The following is a 17,755-nucleotide window of genomic DNA, read 5'->3' on the forward strand; positions in this document are numbered from 1 at the left end:
GCAAATATAAAACAGGCTCCGCAGGATGTACATTTATTAGCTTTGCGCAGTATTCTTACTGCTCAATTCTGTAGAATAAACACTGCCCCAGAAGATAATTCCATCAGACAAGTGGAAAAGAAAACATGCAAAATAAGCTAACAGCTGTGTCTTTAGGTCAACAGAATGAGAGATATTTTAAAGGGCATAACACACTGAACTGACCTTCTGATTAGTTTATTCATGTGTTGACTTCATTTTACACTCTGTGCTTCATTCAGTGTCATCCTGTCTACTTTTGCTGTTTGTTTGAAACTGTGTATCTGAGCTTTGGGAAGCTAAGACATAATGTCTGCTGTAAACCACTTGTACATCTGTTCAGCTATCAGCTAAGCTCTGTTTGGCAGGTCTGAGCTGGGATCCTTAATTAGCGTGCTTGCACTGTCAGCAAACTTTACAGTTCTGAACTGTCATTTAAAGTCAATGAGAAGATAACTTGTACAGGTTACAGAGAAGAGTGGGTCCAGTACACATCTCCTTCTGGGGTTGTTTCTAGGCCTGAGATATAGTCTTTTTATGAGACCCTCTGCTTTCTATTACAGAAGTACAATTCCATCCAAACAATACAATGCCATTAATGCTTTAATACTTTAGCCTGGTAAGTATTACTTTGTGATTCATACATTTTATGGTTTTGGCAGGGTCACAGCATACACCAACAGCTTGTTTGTTGTTGTGGTCTTCAGTCCTGAGACTGGTTTGATGCAGCTCTCCATGCTACTCTATCCTGTGCAAGCTTTTTCATCTCCCAGTACCTACTGCAACCTACATCCTTCTGAATCTGCTTAGTGTATTCATCTCTTGGTCTCCCTATACGACTTTTACCCTCCACGCTGCCCTCCAATACTAAATTGGTGATCCCTTGATGCCTCAGAACATGTCCTACCAACCGATCCCTTCTTCTGGTCAAGTTGTGCCACAAACTTCTCTTCTCCCCAATCCTATTCAATACTTCCTCATTAGTTATGTGATCTACCCATCTAATATTCAGCATTCTTCTGTAGCACCACATTTCGAAAGCTTCTATTCTCTTCTTGTCCAAACTATTTATCATCCATGTTTCACTTCCATACATGGCTACACTCCATACAAATACTTTCAGAAATGACTTCCTGACACTTAAATCTATACTCGATGTTAACAAATTTCTCTTCTTCAGAAACGCTTTCCTTGCCATTGCCAGTCTACATTTTATATCCTCTCTACTTCAACCATCATCAGTTATTTTGCTCCCCAAATAGCAAACCTCCTTTACTACTTTAAGTGTCTCATTTCCTAATCTAATTCCCTCAGCATCACCCGACTTAATTAGACTACATTCCATTATCCTTGTTTTGCTTTTGTTGATGTTCATCTTATATCCTCCTTTCAAGACACTGACCATTCCATTCAACTGCTCTTCCAAGTCCTTTGCTGTCTCTGACAGAATTACAATGTCATCGGCGAACCTCAAAGTTTTTATTTCTTCTCCATGAATTTCAATACCTACTCCGAATTTTTCTTTTGTTTCCTTTACTGCTTGCTCAATATACAGATTGAACAACATCGGGGAGAGGCTACAACCCTGTCTTACTCCCTTCCCAACCACTGCTTCCCTTTCATGTTCCTCGACTCTTTATAACTGCCATCTGGTTTCTGTACAAATTGTAAATAGCCTTTCGCTCCCTGTATTTTACCCCTGCCACCTTTAGAATTTGAAAGAGAGTATTCCAGTCAACATTGTCAAAAGCTTTCTCTAAGTCTACAAATGCTAGAAAAGTAGGTTTGCCTTTCCTTAATCTTTCTTCTAAGATAAGTCGTAAGGTTAGTATTGCCTCACGTGTTCCAGTGTTTCTACGGAATCCAAACTGATCTTCCCCGAGGTTGGCTTCTACTAGTTTTTCCATTCGTCTGTAAAGAATTTGTGTTAGTATTTTGCAGCTGTGACTTATTGAACTGATAGTTCGGTAATTTTCACATCTGTCAACACCTGCTTTCTTTGGGATTGGAATTATTATATTCTTCTTGAAGTCTGGGGGTATTTCGCCTAATTCATACATCTTGCTCACCAGATGGTAGAGTTTTGTCAGGACTGGCTCTCCCAAGGTCGTCAGTAGTTCCAATGGAATGTTGTCTACTCCGGGGGCCTTGTTTCGACTCACGTCTTTCAGTGCTCTGTCAAACTCTTCACGCAGTATCATATCTCCCATTTCATCTTCATCTACATCCTCTTCCATTTCCATAATATTGTCCTCAAGTACATCGCCCTTGTATAGATCCTCTATATACTCCTCCCACCTTTCTGCTTTCCCTTCTTTGCTTAGAACTGGGTTTCCATCTGAGCTCTTGATATTCATACAAATCGTTCTCGTATCTCCAAAGGTCTCTTTAATTTTCCGGTAGGCAGTATCTATCTTACCCCTAGTGAGACAAGCCTCTACATCCTTACATTTGTCCTCTAGCCATCCCTGCTTAGCCATTTTGCACTTCCTGTCGATCTCATTTTTGAGACGTTTGTATTCCTTTTTGCCTGCTTCATTTACTGCATTTTTATATTTTCTCCTTTCATCAATTAAATTCAATATTTCTTCTGTTACCCAAGGATTACTATTAGCCCTCGTCTTTTTACTTACTTGATCCTCTGCTACCTTCACTACTTCATCCCTCAAAGCTACCCATTCTTCTGCTGTATTTCTTTCCCCCATTCCTGTCAATTGTTCCCTTATGGTCTCCCGCAACTCTCTACAACCTCTGGTTTAGTCAGTTTATCCAGGTCCCATCTACTTAAATTCCCACCTTTTTGCAGTTTCTTCAGTTTTAATCTACAGGTCATAACCAATAGATTGTGGTCAGAGTCCACATCTGCCCCTGGAAATGTCTTACAATTTAAAACCTGGTTCCTAAATCTCTGTCTTATCATTATATAATCTATCTGATACCTTTTAGTATCTCCAGGGTTCTTCCATGTATACAACCTTCTTTCATGATTCTTAAACCAAGTGTTAGCTATGATTATGTTGTGCTCTGTGCCAAATTCTACCAGGCGGCTTCCTCTTTCATTTCTGAGCCCCAATCCATATTCACCTATTATGTTTCCTTCTCTCCCTTTTCCTACACTCGAATTCCAGTCACCCATGACTATTAAATTTTCGTCTCCCTTCACAATCTGAATAATTTCTTTTATTTCATCATACATTTCTTCAATTTCTTCGCCATCTGCAGAGCTAGTTGGCATATAAACTTGTACTACTGTTGTAGGTGTGGGCTTCGTATCTATCTTGGCCACAATAATGCCTTCACTATGCTGTTTGTAGTAGCTTAGCCGCATTCCTATTTTCCTATTCATTATTAAACCTACTCCTGCATTACCCCTATTTGATTTTGTGTTTATAACCCTGTAGTCATCTGACCAGAAGTCTTGTTCCTCCTGCCACCGAACTTCACTAATTCCCACTATATCTAACTTCAAGCTATCCATTTCCCTTTTTAAATTTTCTAACCTACCTGCCCGATTAAGGGATCTGACATTCCACACTCCGATCCATAGAATGCCAGTTTTCTTTCTCCTGATAACGACATCCTCTTGAGTAGTCCCCGCCCGGAGATCCGAATGGGGGACTATTTTACCTCCGGAATATTTTACCCAAGAGGACGCCATCATCATTTAATCATACAGTAAAGCTGCATGCCCTCGGGAAAAATTACGGCTGTAGTTTCCCCTTGCTTTCAGCCGTTCGCAGTACCAGCACAGCAAGGCCGTTTTGGTTATTGTTACAAGGCCAGATCAGTCAATCATCCAGACTGTTGCCCTTGCAACTACTGAAAAGGCTGCTGCCCTCTTCAGGAACCACACGTTTGTCTGGCCTCTCAACAGATACCCCTCCGTTGTGGTTGCACCTACGGTACGGCTATCTGTATCCCTGAGGCACGCAAGCCTCCCCACCAACGGCAAGGTCCATGGTTCATGGGGGGGGGGGGGGACCAACAGCATAATTTTTCTTATTTAGCTCTGCCAGTATTTCATTTGTGAAATATTGTAGTGATTTATGCATGTAGCATCCTTTACAAAAGCCAAACTGAAAGGTGGTTAACAAATTCTGCTCAGTTAAATGAGTCCATATTCCACCATGGGCCACTTTTTCAAATACTTTTGAAAAGACTGGAAGCAGTGATATAGATCTGTAATTAGAAGTGGTTTGTGTAGCTCCAGTTTTGCAGGTGGGTGTTATTACAATATTTTTAAGCCTGTCAGGACACACACTCCAAGCCATTGACTGATTTTATCATGGGTAATTCTATCAAGTCAGCACAAGATTTCAAAATTTGGTTAGAAACACCATTGTAACTAGTAAACTTACTCCTCTTTAGTGACCTGATGAATTCGGTGGTCTCCTTAGGGATTGCATTTTTAAAGCTTATGTCCATTCGTGGTGCATGCACTGTCTGCACAAATAAATCTAAAACAATTGTATTCAGTTTTTTATTAGTGGGGCAGTGTTTGCAGCCACTATGAGGAAGTAGTCATTACATTTGGTGGCCAATTATTTGAATGTGTCATTGTTTCTGCACAGCTATTTTTTGGGGGTTCAATTTCATTTCAATGATTAGTATTTGCCTTATTCTTGGAGTGTTTTATTTTTGGAGCATAATATGTGTTTTGCTTTTTTAATGAAAGAGTTTCAAATCTTGACTACTGTTTTGTTCTGTAAACTACATGAAGCTTTCTCTTCCTAGCACAAGACTCTTTAATCCCTGGAGTTATCGATTCTTTATCCTTGCTTTTATTCAGTTTTGCCTTTACTTGTTAAAGGGGAAAAATAACAAAGTGTTGTCGGAATATATTTAAGAAAGAGTTAAATTTTGCATCTACACTACCAGCTTTAAAAATTTTACCCCAACATTACTTCCATATTTCTGCCTGAGCATGTGATCATGTCATTGTTTATGATGTTGATATCCAATGCTTTTGTTCCACAATGTATTTCTCAATGGTCATTAAATTTTATTTTAACATTTGATCATCATGGTCAGTTAAACCAATGACTAGGCCTATTGCTTTTACAGTGAAATCACTATAGATTTTTGGGCCTGAAAAAGAGATTGTTGATAGCTGTTACACTATGTCCATCAACAATTGTAGGGAATAAGCTGATTCCCAAGGTTAATTTGTGTGTGTCTACAACTCCTTTTCTAAATTCTTATAGAAGAAGCAATGCGCAATCAGGGTTGCCACAAGTTTCCCTAAGTGAAATTCCCTAATATTTCCCCGATTTCCAGACAAGTTTAAGCATTTTTCCCTGACAAATTTTTTCCTGACAAAGTTAAGAGGTAAGTTGACTCTCTGTCTTTGCAGCTACAGCACAAGAAACAATAGTGGAAACATATCTATGAAAAACTTCCAAGCAGATGATGTTACCTTATGTGAGCAAAAATCATAAGTATTAACATTAACATCTTTTGTAATGAACTGTTTTTAGATGGAGAAAGCAAGCCAAATGGTATAATTGTTTCACTAGGACCACTGATTTAATTATATTTCAATAAAATTAAACAAATTTGGAAACAAAAATATGCATTCCTTGGAGTTGCAAGATGGATTTACAGTACCTTCAATAATTTCAGAAGTAACATCAGAAAAAAGTAATGCCTCTTGAAAGAAGTGCATAAGATGGGGAAGAACTGTGTAAACCCACACTGTAGGTGACCGCCAATAAAATGTTGGGTCTACTATGTTCGTTATTGTCAGTTATTACCCACTGTGTTATATCTATTATTTTACAGGTATTTTGTGATTTTTCTTTCGAGAAATACTGGATGACACAGAAAAACAGGAACATTTCCACAATCCAATATAACTAGAAGTGACGAAGGAAAGAAATTGCATTCATAGTAACTGAAACCTTACAACTTTGCCATTTACAAAACATTAATGACATTTATCATTCTCTCTTTTTTTTTTTAAGTTACGTCCTTTAGATGGTGTCCTCTTGTACGAACACATTTGTGAAACCTGCTGTTGAGATTCCTCATGACTGCTGCAGCCTCTCAGCTGGGATACTGTGAACTGCATCCCAAATTCTCTGTTTTAACTCATCCATGGTTCTTGGTCAAATCATGCAGACCTGCCTCTTGAGGTAGCACCACAAGAACAAATCACAAACGGATAAATCTGGCGATCTAGAGGGCCAGGGAATGTTACCGAATTGTGAGATCAAATGGTTGCCGAACATTCTCGCACATATCCCATTGACTGTCGTACAGTGTGTGATGTCACTCTGTCCTGTTCAAACCATGCTTCTTGAACGTCTGGAAAGTTGTTCAGTGCAGATATAATGAAAGTTCATAACATCTCCATGTAACGATCGGCATTGACAGTTATTGTGCTACCATGTTCATTTGTGAAAACATACTGTCTGATAATCCCATGTGATGAAACACCACACCACACTGTCACTTTACTATCATGTAAAGGGTGCTCATGAACGTCATTAGGATTTGTGTTTGCCCAGTAATGGTAGTTATGTTTATTCACATAACCTGTGAGATGAAAATGTGCCTCATCTGACATCCACAACTTGTTTAGAAATTCATTATCATTGTTTACTTTTGTTATATTTGTTGACAGAATCCTAATCGTAACCAGTAATCGTTGTCCTTCAATTGTTGCACCATCTGTAGTTTGTATGGATGAAATTTTAAATCAAGCTGAAGAATTCTGCAAACACTCTCCTGGGACATTCCAATCACTGCTGCTTGCTTATGAATTGAACACCGTGGGCTCTGTAAGACAGACTTGCGTACAACATCAATGTTTGCTGGATAATGCACACTTCTTGGTCGTCCTGTTGGTTTCTTCTTGAAGGCAGATCCAGTCTCTTCAAAGTTATTAATCCAACATTTTATCACGTGTTTGAACGGAATGGCATCATGACTTCCTAAATTACAAAAACATTGAAACTCCCTCTGTGCCACTACCAAACTATCATTTTTTTATAAAACATTTTTATGGCTAACACACACTGTTGTCTGTTTCACTAATCCACGATTACTGAAATGGCAGACTGTTTACTCGCTAACTGTCATGAACCCGCAGTACTGCCACCTGCCATTGGCTGCCACTACTCATTTCAAATATTCCCGTTATTCTGCGTCACCCTGTATGTGAGTACATAGTATACAAACCACCCATGACTGACACAATTTTCTTTTTCTTATGATCCATACTACCTAACACATAAACTACTTTCAAAGTGTCAAAATGTACTAGAACAAATAAAATGTCTATAAAACGTGCCAAACTGTACAACGTGCCCAGTCGAAATTCCTGAACTCCATCGCCCATGGTCTCTGGCCTGCTGAGGAACATTGCAGTCCTGGGTCCATAGATAAACTATGAGAATCTGCTGAATATACACCACACACAAATGGACCTGACCTGCGGGCAAATCGGTGAGACTAGATCCGACAGGCAGGGCCTGCACATTAGCTGGAACTGAATGGCTTCCGATGGCGGGCCTCAGCTATTACAGATATCAACAGAAACGGCCTCCAGTTTTGTCCCATCGTGGAAATCCACTCATGTGGCCAGCTATTGAGAAGCCACAGACAGCATGTTGATGAAATGAGACCATGGTGATCACTCCATGCAGCTGATAACTTGTTTAAATACTCAAAAGTAATCAACAATAGAGAGGACAGGTAGCAACTCACCCCAAAGATGATTGCTGAGCCACAGACAGGCATGTAGAAAATACAATGACACTCACAACTAAATTTTCAGCCATAGCTTTTGTCAGAGAATGAGAGCACACGCACATTCACACAGTCAGACACAACTCATGCACACATGACACCGCTTCTGGCCACAGCATCTTCAGTCTCTGAGAATTGGATCCAAACAAACCACTCCTCATGCCTCCCTGCCTCCCATCGGCAGCTGCTACGGTAGTGGGAAGAAGTGGTGGTAGCACTGATTGCAAGCTGAGGGGAGTGGTAGAAAGAGAAGAAGCAGAAGGAATGAGGGAGAAGGGGAGCGATGCACGTACTCAGCTGCACCCAGCCAGCGACGATGCATGACACCTCAGTGAATAAGTCATTTCATCTACTGAGACAAAAATGAGATTCTATCAGTGATCTTTTTTTTAATTTCCCTGATGTGTTTGAAACTCCATGTTTTCCAGAACCTGTGGCAACCCTGGTATGTGAAACTTGTTTTTATTACATTTTCATGAATCCCTGCTTCCCTTATGTTGTAATTTCTCCTTCATATTCTGGTGTACCATTAAACAAATCTTTTGATGGAATAGTTCACAGGTGAAAAGCCAGATGCCAGTGCCTACGGGACACTGACATCTGGCTATTTACCTGTGGACTATTTCATCATGAATTACACTGGGAGATGTTGAAGAATAACATCACAAATCTTTTGCTTTTGCACATTTTATTTATATGGATGTTTCATTATACCTTGAATATTATATGATTTTCACAACTTTTCATGTCTTTGTTTTAGACCTATGTCCAAGACCTGCTTCAGAAAGAGGCTTTTGAGATTTACAAGAAAGTTATGGATGAGGATTGTCATTTCTATGTCTGTGGTGATTGCACAATGGCTGAAGATGTTTATCAGACAATGAAGAAAATTATTCAGCAACACAGCACAATGACAGATGGAGAGATAGAGAACTACATGGTGAAAATGAGGGTACGCTGATCAACTTTTTATCTCCTAGAGCAGGGATGGGCAATTGTTTCAGCTCGGGGGCCACTTTGTGAAAGCAGAGATTAGCAGAGGCCACACCTTTTAAACCAATTGCATGCTTTAGTTAACTCTGCATTTTAGAAAAAGGTATAAATTGTCACATAAAATTTTCGACTGCCTTAGCGGACTGCCAAAAAACTGCATGTGGCCCGAAGGCTGGTATTTGCCCACACTTGCCCCAGAGTTTCTTTTTCATTATATCTCAGAGTGAGAGCAAATGCTCTTAATGTTGGATTATGAAAGACGTGGTGTATAGGAGAAAAGCTGGTAGGAGCACAGCACCATAGGAGGTAACAGGAGGCAGGCAGTTGGAACATTAAGTCAGATCATGATACCTTTTTGGGGGATGATTTCAAGGCAGGAAATGAGAATCATGTGTGTACTCCATGTTTATCCCAGGGGGAATCATTCAATATGCTGAAGAGGCTGTTCTATATGTTGAAGAGGCTGTCATAACAGCAAATGAGGTCACTTGGGCAACCAGTTGCAGTTCCATTTCAGAATAAATGATGCCTGTTACCTGGGTTCCGAGATTATAGTTAGTTCCTTTAAAAGATTATTTCAAATGAAGTAGAAATACAGTCTGTAAACAGTAAGTTATGGACAAGATAAACTGAAAGTTTCAGTAAATTTGTATTAGCTACTAAATTCACCTGGTGAAGCAGCTAAAAACTTCCAAGAAAATTCAATTAATTATGTCATAATAGCTGGTGGAGACTTTAAACACTTTGCAATAAACTGAACACATTACTATTATTCAAGTGGTAGACAAGATAAAAATACCTGCAAAACTGTTCAAAAAGATTTCCTTGAAAATTACAAGGAAAATATATTTCAAACATTCACCCATAATAGAAATATTGTAGGCCTGTTGTTAGAAAACAGACCTTACCTATTTGAGAAGATTTTCACTGAGACTGGAAATAGGCTGAAAAATTTAGTTGTACAGTAAATTAAGTAAGCAGCTCATCTCGTTTACCAAAGAAGAGCTATAGTTCTTTAATCTAGGCACTGTACATTTTCATGAACTGTAGGTGAATAGTTGATAAAGCTCACTAAAAATGTATATGAGACACAGTTATTAATTTCCATCTGTTGTCATTCCGACGAGCAAGATCTGTTATAAATAAGCTTCAGATGTGATTCATATTCTGCCTGCCAATATCAGATCACTAACTGACAGCATACGTGATAACCTGGGCTTCTACAGTTAAGGATCATAGGGCCTACCACATTCTTTGCCAATATGGTGTGTCATCCAGTAGCCAAACTGTCAGAACCTTGAAAGTATGCTGCACTGAACACCAGAAACACACACATTGAGGGCTACCATACAAATCAGTGTTTAGCGAACTGTGGTTTGGCACTTCATTAAGGATCTGATCAAGACCTATAATTTTTAATATTCACTAAGCCATTGGAATTAAAACTGCAGATAACCTTATTTAACTGCAACTCAGGGCACCATCTCGGCCAAGTCTGGTATCTCATCTGCAATCTGCTTAAAAAGTAACGTCGTGATCAGAATCAGGTACTGAAAACAAAATTCTCAAACAAGGATGCAGGGTCATTATGAGTAGTGTACAGCACAAAGGTAAGTAAAGTAAAAAGTGCACCAATAACAGAATGCATGGATTGGTGACAGTCTTGTGAAGGGGATGATGGATGCCCTGTTTATAATGAGTGGCCAAACCAGCCTCCTGACATTAGCCTTGATGTGCCTGCCTCCAAAATATTATTCATGTTTGCAATCATGACCTGATACACATGAGAAAAAACTAAAAAATCCCTATAGAGGACCCCACTATTTATAGCTTAACTTTGTTCTAGGGCAGAATCTAAGGACCCAACACATATTCACCTCTCTGTATATACAACAATGTCAACTATTGAAAAAGTAATAAGCAGTTTGAAAACAATTTTTTTCCTGTTGATTCTTTATACACATTTTAAAAAGGGATAATACTGTTCAAAAATGGTTTTCCAAAAACATTAATCTGCAAGTCATTGTTGCTGTTGCCCTCTTTGCTTCTAAAACTAGTTTGATATGCTTATCTGAAAACTAGTTTGATATGCTTATCTGTAATGTGCGAGTTTCTTTGTAAGTCATTTCTTCATGCCTAAATTACCTATAATTATAATAATGTGGGTCAGCACAAAGCTGTATTTTCAATGATAACCAAGTATTTTAATGGATCATTTGATATATTTTACATGATTTAGATACATTTTGAACATTACACCATAAACTAGTAAAAACAAATTTGCTAACTAAAGTGACTTGTAATACATTATGTTTCCTCATAAAATAGTGTAAAAGAAATTTTGAAATAGCATACTTAAAATGCATACATAGGAAAAATACTTCAAATATCTCACAAAAATCAGTTTAGAAAATTCCTGGAAATGGATTTTAAGATAGTACAGGGTGACACGGAATAATAAGAATGTTTGAAATAAGTAGTGGCAGCCATGGGCAGGTGGCAGCACTGTGGGTTCGTGACAGTTAGCGAGTAATCAGTCCGCCACTTCACTAATCGTGTGTGTTAGCCACAAAAATGTTTTACAAAAACAATGATAGTTTGGTAGCGAAGCAGAGGGAGTTTCGACGTTTTTATAATTTAGGAAGTCATGATGCCATTCTCTCAAAACACGTGATAAAATGTTGGATTAATAACTTTGAAGAGACTGGATCTGCCCTCAAGAAGAAACCAACACGACGACCAAGAAGTGGTGATTGGAATGTCCCAGAAGAGTGTTTTCAGAATTCTTCAGCTTGATTTAAAATTTCATCCATACAAACTACAGATGGTGCAACAATTGGAGGACAACGATTACCAATTACGATTAGGATTCTGTCAATAAATGATAACAAAAGTAAACAATGATGATGAATTTCTAAACAAGTTGTGGATGTCAGATGAACTTTCGTTACACCTGCATTGAACAACTTTCCAGACGTTCAAGAAGCCTGGTTTCAACAGGATGGAGCGACATCACACACTGCATGGCAGTCAATGGCATAGGTGCAAGAATGTTTGGCAACCGTGTGATCTCAGAATTCGGTAACATTCCCTGGCCCTCTAGATCGCCAGATTAATCTGTTTGTAATTTTTTCTTGTGGGGCTACCTCAAGAGGCAGGTCTGCATGATTTGACCAAGAACCCTGGATGAGTTAAAACAGAGAATTTGGGATGCAATTCACAGTATCCGAGCTGAGATGTTGCAGTGGTCAATGAGGAATCTCAACAGCAGATTTCACAAATGTATTCGTACAGGAGGACTCCATCTAAAGGAAGTAATTTTTACAAAATGATAAATGCCATCAATGTTTTGTAAATGGCAAAGTTGTAAGGTTTCATTTACTATGAATGAAATTTCTTAACTTCATCACTTCTAGTGTTATTGGATTGTGGAAATGTTCCCATTTTTCTGTGTCACCCTGTATCTCTGGTATCAGCCATTGAACAGACTGAATGCCTGCCACAGGAGACTGGAAAACTTAGTTGTTAGGGGCACTATGGTCGCACAGCACTGTGTTCGCATGTCGAGAGCGCCACATGAGTACAGTTGGTTAGTTGGCTGGTTTTGGGGAAGGAGACCAGACAGCGAGGTCATCGGTCTCATCGGATTAGGGAAGGACGGGGAAGGAAGTCGGCCGTGCCCTTTCAAAGGAACCATCCCGGCATTTGCCTGGAGCGATTTAGGGAAATCACGGAAAACCTAAATCAGGATGGCCGGACGCGGGATTGAACAGTCGTCCTCCCGAATGCGAGTCCAGTGTCTAACCACTGCGCCACCTCGCTCGGTCGAGTACAGTTGCCAATACCATTGTACGTGGCTGGTATATAGGGAGCCGTCCAGCCACAGCCAGTCGCTTAGGGCTCACACTTGATACTGATGTATCTAACTTAACTGCACTAGGACTGCTTGTCCTTGCTTGTCATCCGGTTACTTTCTTTGGATTTGTTTCTCTGCTACTATTAACGCTGTTGTCATCATTGTGCCAGTGGTTTCAGGTATCATCTAGTTGTTTTCTAGATCTGTTGTCTTGTCCGCAGTCTATCTGTCACATTTCGTTCACCTGCTGTTAATTTGGGTCACTCTTCCAGAGGTGGCTCTCTCACCTGGCAGCTTCCTCCTTTTCTCTACTTCTTGTACAGCTTCAATGCGTGCAGCAGTATCTGATTACCCACAGATATAGCAATATCTGTAATATCTATTAGCTCCTTCAGTATCATACCTTCATAAAGTGAAGATAAAGATATATTCCTGACAGTTCACATTCTCCCAATACCATTTGTCATGAGAGCAGGAAGAAACCATATACAACACCACAGAACTTACACTCTACCATGCACTTAATTATGATATGCAAGACCTACATCATTTGTGTTGTTGGTGTGTTCTTCAGTCTGAAGATTAATTTGATGCAGCTCTCCATAAAACCCAATGATGTGCAAGCCCCTTCATTTGTGTACAGCTATCACAATCTACATCCATTTGAACCCACTTGCTGCATTTAAGTCTTGGCTTCCCTCTACAACTGCATGATATGTATACATAGTTGCAAATATGGGCAACCATCAGCCATTCAACAGAATGATGAAAATGAAAATCAGTGCTGGACTGGGACTGGAACACCGATCTCCCACTTTATGTGAGCGGTCATCTTACCCACCTTGGCTATCTGAGCACAACTCATGGTAGACCCAGATTTCCATGTCATTATTCCTGAATCACAACCTGTACTCACATGCACATAACCCCTTACTGCCTGGTATTGGTTGATAAATACAATACTGCAGTGTCTGTGTTGTTAGGAAGAACAATGTAATGTCCAAAGGAACAGACACTATGGCAACTAAAGTTTTTATCCCCCAATCCCCTCCCCTCAAAATTCTTCAAGTTTCAGGATGTGTCCTATCAACTGACTCCTTCTTTTACTCAAATTGCATCATAAATTTCTTTCTTCCTTAATTTGATTCAGTAACCCTCATTTGTTATTCAATCTACCTACCTAATCTTCAGCATTCTTCTGTATCAACCACATTTCATGAGCCTCTATTCTCTTCTTGTCTGAACTGTTTATTTTCCACAATTCAGTTCTGTACAAAATAACACTCCAGACAAATACTTTCACAAAATACTTCATAACACAAATTTCTATTACATGTTGGCAAATTTCTCTTCTTCAGAAACACTTTTCTTCCTTTAGCCAGTCTGCATTGTATATCCTCCCTACTTTATCATCATCAGTTATTTTACTGCCTATATAGCAAAACTCATCAGTCACTTTTAGTGTTTCATTTCCTAGTCTTGTTCCCAAAGCATCTCCTGATTTAATCTAGCTACATTCCACGACTCTTGTTTTACTCTCATTGATGTTCCTCTTATAACCCATACTCAAGACATTGTTATTCCAACTCCTTTGCCACCACTGACAGAATTACAAAGTCACTGAGAAACATTAACATTGTTATATCTACTCCCTGAACTTTAATTCCATTTCCAAATTTCCCCTTGGTTTTCTTTACAGCCTGTACTATGAACAGACTAACATTAGGGATAGGCTACAAACCTGATTCAATCACTTCCCCACCACTGCTTCCCCTCCATGTCCTTCAGCTCTTGTAATTGCAATTAGGTTTCTGTACAAACTGCAAATGTCCTCTCATTCCCTGTAAGTTTCACTGCCACCTGCAATATTTTTAACGGCGATGCTACAAACATTAATTTGCCTTTTTCTTCAATGTATCTTCTAAGATATGTCCTAGGGTCAGTATTGCCTTAAGTGTTCCTACATTTCTTCAGAACCCAAAGTAATCTTTCCAAAGGTTGGGCTCTAGCAGTTGTTTCATTCTTCTGTAAATTACTTGTGTAATTATTTTGCAAATATGGCTTGATAAAATGCTGATCCAGGAGTATTCACAAATGTCTGCATCTACCTTCTCTGGAAATGGAATTACATTAAAAATTCATTCTGAAGTCTGAGGGTATTTCACCTGTCTCATCTATCTTGCACATCAGATAGAATAATTGTCATGGCTGGTTCTCCCTGTGTTCTGCTTTCCTGAGGGAATGTGACTTGCTCCAGGGGCCTTGTTTCAACATAGGTCTTTCAGTGCTCTGTCAGATTCTTGTAGTATCGTATCTCTCATCTCATTTACTTCCTTTTGGTTTTCTACAATGTGATGAATAAGTTTGTTCCCCTTATACAAACCCTCAACAATTAGGGCTACATCTCTTATCAGTCAATACTACCCTGGTCTTGAATGTGTTAATCAGCTACTTCAATAAGGCTATGATTTCCTAAAATCATGCCTTGAAATGAGGTCCATTCTGTCTTCTATTATACACATCACAGTTAGAAGAGCTTTTCATGGTCTACCCAATCTCTATAACATCCTGGTTGGGCACTATGTTCCTTCTCCACCCATTTTCCTACCCTATGGTGCCTGCCCCTGTGGCCATCCTCACTGTAAGACTTTCCCTGTGTACCCTACTATAACTACCTATACCAGCCCTTTAACTGGGAAATCATAAACTATCAAATGAAGAGTCACATGTGAAATGACACGTCGTATACCAGCTGTTACGTAAACACTTTTCGGCCTTCTACATTCATATGACCAACACCAAGATATCAGTTAAGATGAATGGGCACAGACAGAAACTGTATATTGATAACACACAATACGCTATTGCAGAGTGCAGGAATTGTCATTACAACATGTTCTTGGTTCTTGCCACCCACCTAGCGCTAATATACATTAATTTTTTTGGACTTACCATTCCTCCTTGGTAACTTTTCCTTCCTTCACTCGCTTCTGATTTCCTACATCTTTTCTTTGTTGACCGGTCTATTTTTCCTCAGCTGACACCTCTACCACACATAATGTACTTAGCTTTCCACTCTTATAAACCATCACATGGTGTTTGGTCGGTAATTTCTGTCTTGCGTATTACTCTGTCTTCCAACCTTAAGCTCTCAGGTTTCGAAATCTCATCCTGTGCAGTCCTGAACAATCAGTCTTTCCTTCTCACACCATCTTGCAAGTCTCCTGTGAGTTGGAGTTCTGGGTGACTTTTCCATAATACTTCCAATTTCCTAAATGTCACCAGTCCCTCCCTTCATCACTCATCACTCTTCCTTCCTCTTCAACCCTTCTGCCAGAAGGAGTCACTGGCTCCACAAGCTTGCTCATTTCCTTAACTTTTGTAAGCATCTGCTCCCATTGCCACTTGCTGCTTAAATTTTTTTCCAATCCAGGTACATTAAAGGGCAGTTCTTATACCAAATAAACCAACAACATGTATGATCAAACAATTTGTGCTTCTAATCACTACACATACAAAGACATACATTTCACCTGTATTAAGACAGACTATGGTGTTACAGTTTTAATATTGACAATGAATTTTCATTATGCAGTGGAGCGTGCACTGATTTGTAACTTTCTGGCAGATTAAAACTGTTTGCCAGAGCAGGAAATGAATCTGGGACCATTGCCTTTCGTAGGAAAGTGCTCTTCCAAATGAGTTATTCTTGCCTGACTCACAACCTGCCCGAATGTTTTACTTCCATCAGTACCTTGCCCCCTTACCTTCCGGACTTTACAAAAGTTCTTCTGTATACCTTGTGGAACTAGCAATCCAGGAATAAAGTTTGAGTCCCAGTCTTGCAGACAGGTTCAAATTTTAATTTATTTATCAAAGGAAAAGTTTGCATACATGGAAAAAAAGCAAAGAAAATAGTCATACAGAAGATAAGACATATAAATGCAATCAAACAAACAATATATGACTGGTTAGTTGCCTAGCCAATTTGTGACTGAAGGAATTCATTAACTGTAATATAATGTTGTAATTTCAATAGATATCCCACAGTACATTTGTATATAATAATGTAACTGTCTGATGTTGCCTATTGTTGTAAAGGCCTAATGACAAATGTATGTGAATTATCATGTGTGTGTTTAACACAATGTGTTACTGTTTACAGGATGAGAATCGATATCATGAGGACATCTTTGGAATAACAGTATCAACAGCAGAAGTGAGAAATAGATCAAGGGTGACATCTAGGGTTCACATAGGTGCGCAGCCATAATCTTCTCCTGAAATGTATTTCCAAGTGGAAGAATGAATTATCAATTAAAGATCGCCCAGTCCTTTATGCATAAGGGGGCATTACTTCCTGCATAGAGGTGTCATTTACACTGTCTGTACCTAGGCACATGACATGTCAAGAGGAAGACGAGAAACAAACTGGAAGTGTATACACAGATTCTGTTGTATGTAACACATTATACTGATTACAGTTAAACTTCAGTCACAATTCATGCCCAACTTAAAAGTTTGTATATGCTAGTTTGTCAGATTCCTAATTGTACATTGCATTTGCAGTTACCCTAAACACAAAACAAAGGTTTCCTTTATTTTACGAATTCACAAATCAACATTTAATTTGTGTGTTTTTGTCATAATTTATTTTTTATAATGTTCTTTGCTCGCAAGAAAGATAGATCACAATTTTTTCTTACAGATGTGATGACTATACTGACTGACAATTGTTGAAAAGTTTGCTCCTGCTAGTAATATAACTGAGCTACTGGCTCCAAGAGCAGATTTATTATAATATTTCACATTTCAGCTGACAGTGACAGGTCTGGAACCCTCCTTCAACCTGTAAACATTCTGTCTTAACATTTTCCTGCCACACTACATAATTGGCAAAATCTTGTTTATTGTGACTATGATGTACATTTCAGTCTCACTGTTTTACATTTCACTTTTAATCATATTTATGACTTTAGAATTTTTGTTTTCTGTATTTTGGAAACATTTTAGTTCTTTGTACAACACTTTCACAAGCTTCTTAATTTTTAAACACACAGAGTGTAAGGGAATTTGTAAGCTGACTTACTTACTTTGTCACTGCCATGTAATAGGGGTTCCCAAACTTTGCCACTG

General features: G+C 39.0%; 1 protein-coding gene across 1 annotated transcript in view; it reads left to right on the forward strand.

The window, feature by feature from the left end:
- LOC124613031 (nitric oxide synthase, salivary gland-like) overlaps nucleotides 1-17,180 on the forward strand; it is a 159,237-nt gene extending 142,057 nt beyond the window's left edge. Inside the window, 2 exon segments of the mRNA XM_047141599.1 lie at nucleotides 8,531-8,722; nucleotides 16,785-17,180. Coding sequence (XP_046997555.1) covers nucleotides 8,531-8,722; nucleotides 16,785-16,892 — 300 coding nt within the window. The 3' untranslated portion in view covers nucleotides 16,893-17,180.
- Nucleotides 17,181-17,755: the final 575 nt, after the last annotated feature.

This window comes from Schistocerca americana, chromosome 4 (assembly GCF_021461395.2).
Source record: "Schistocerca americana isolate TAMUIC-IGC-003095 chromosome 4, iqSchAmer2.1, whole genome shotgun sequence".
NCBI classification, from domain to species: Eukaryota; Metazoa; Arthropoda; class Insecta; order Orthoptera; family Acrididae; genus Schistocerca; species Schistocerca americana.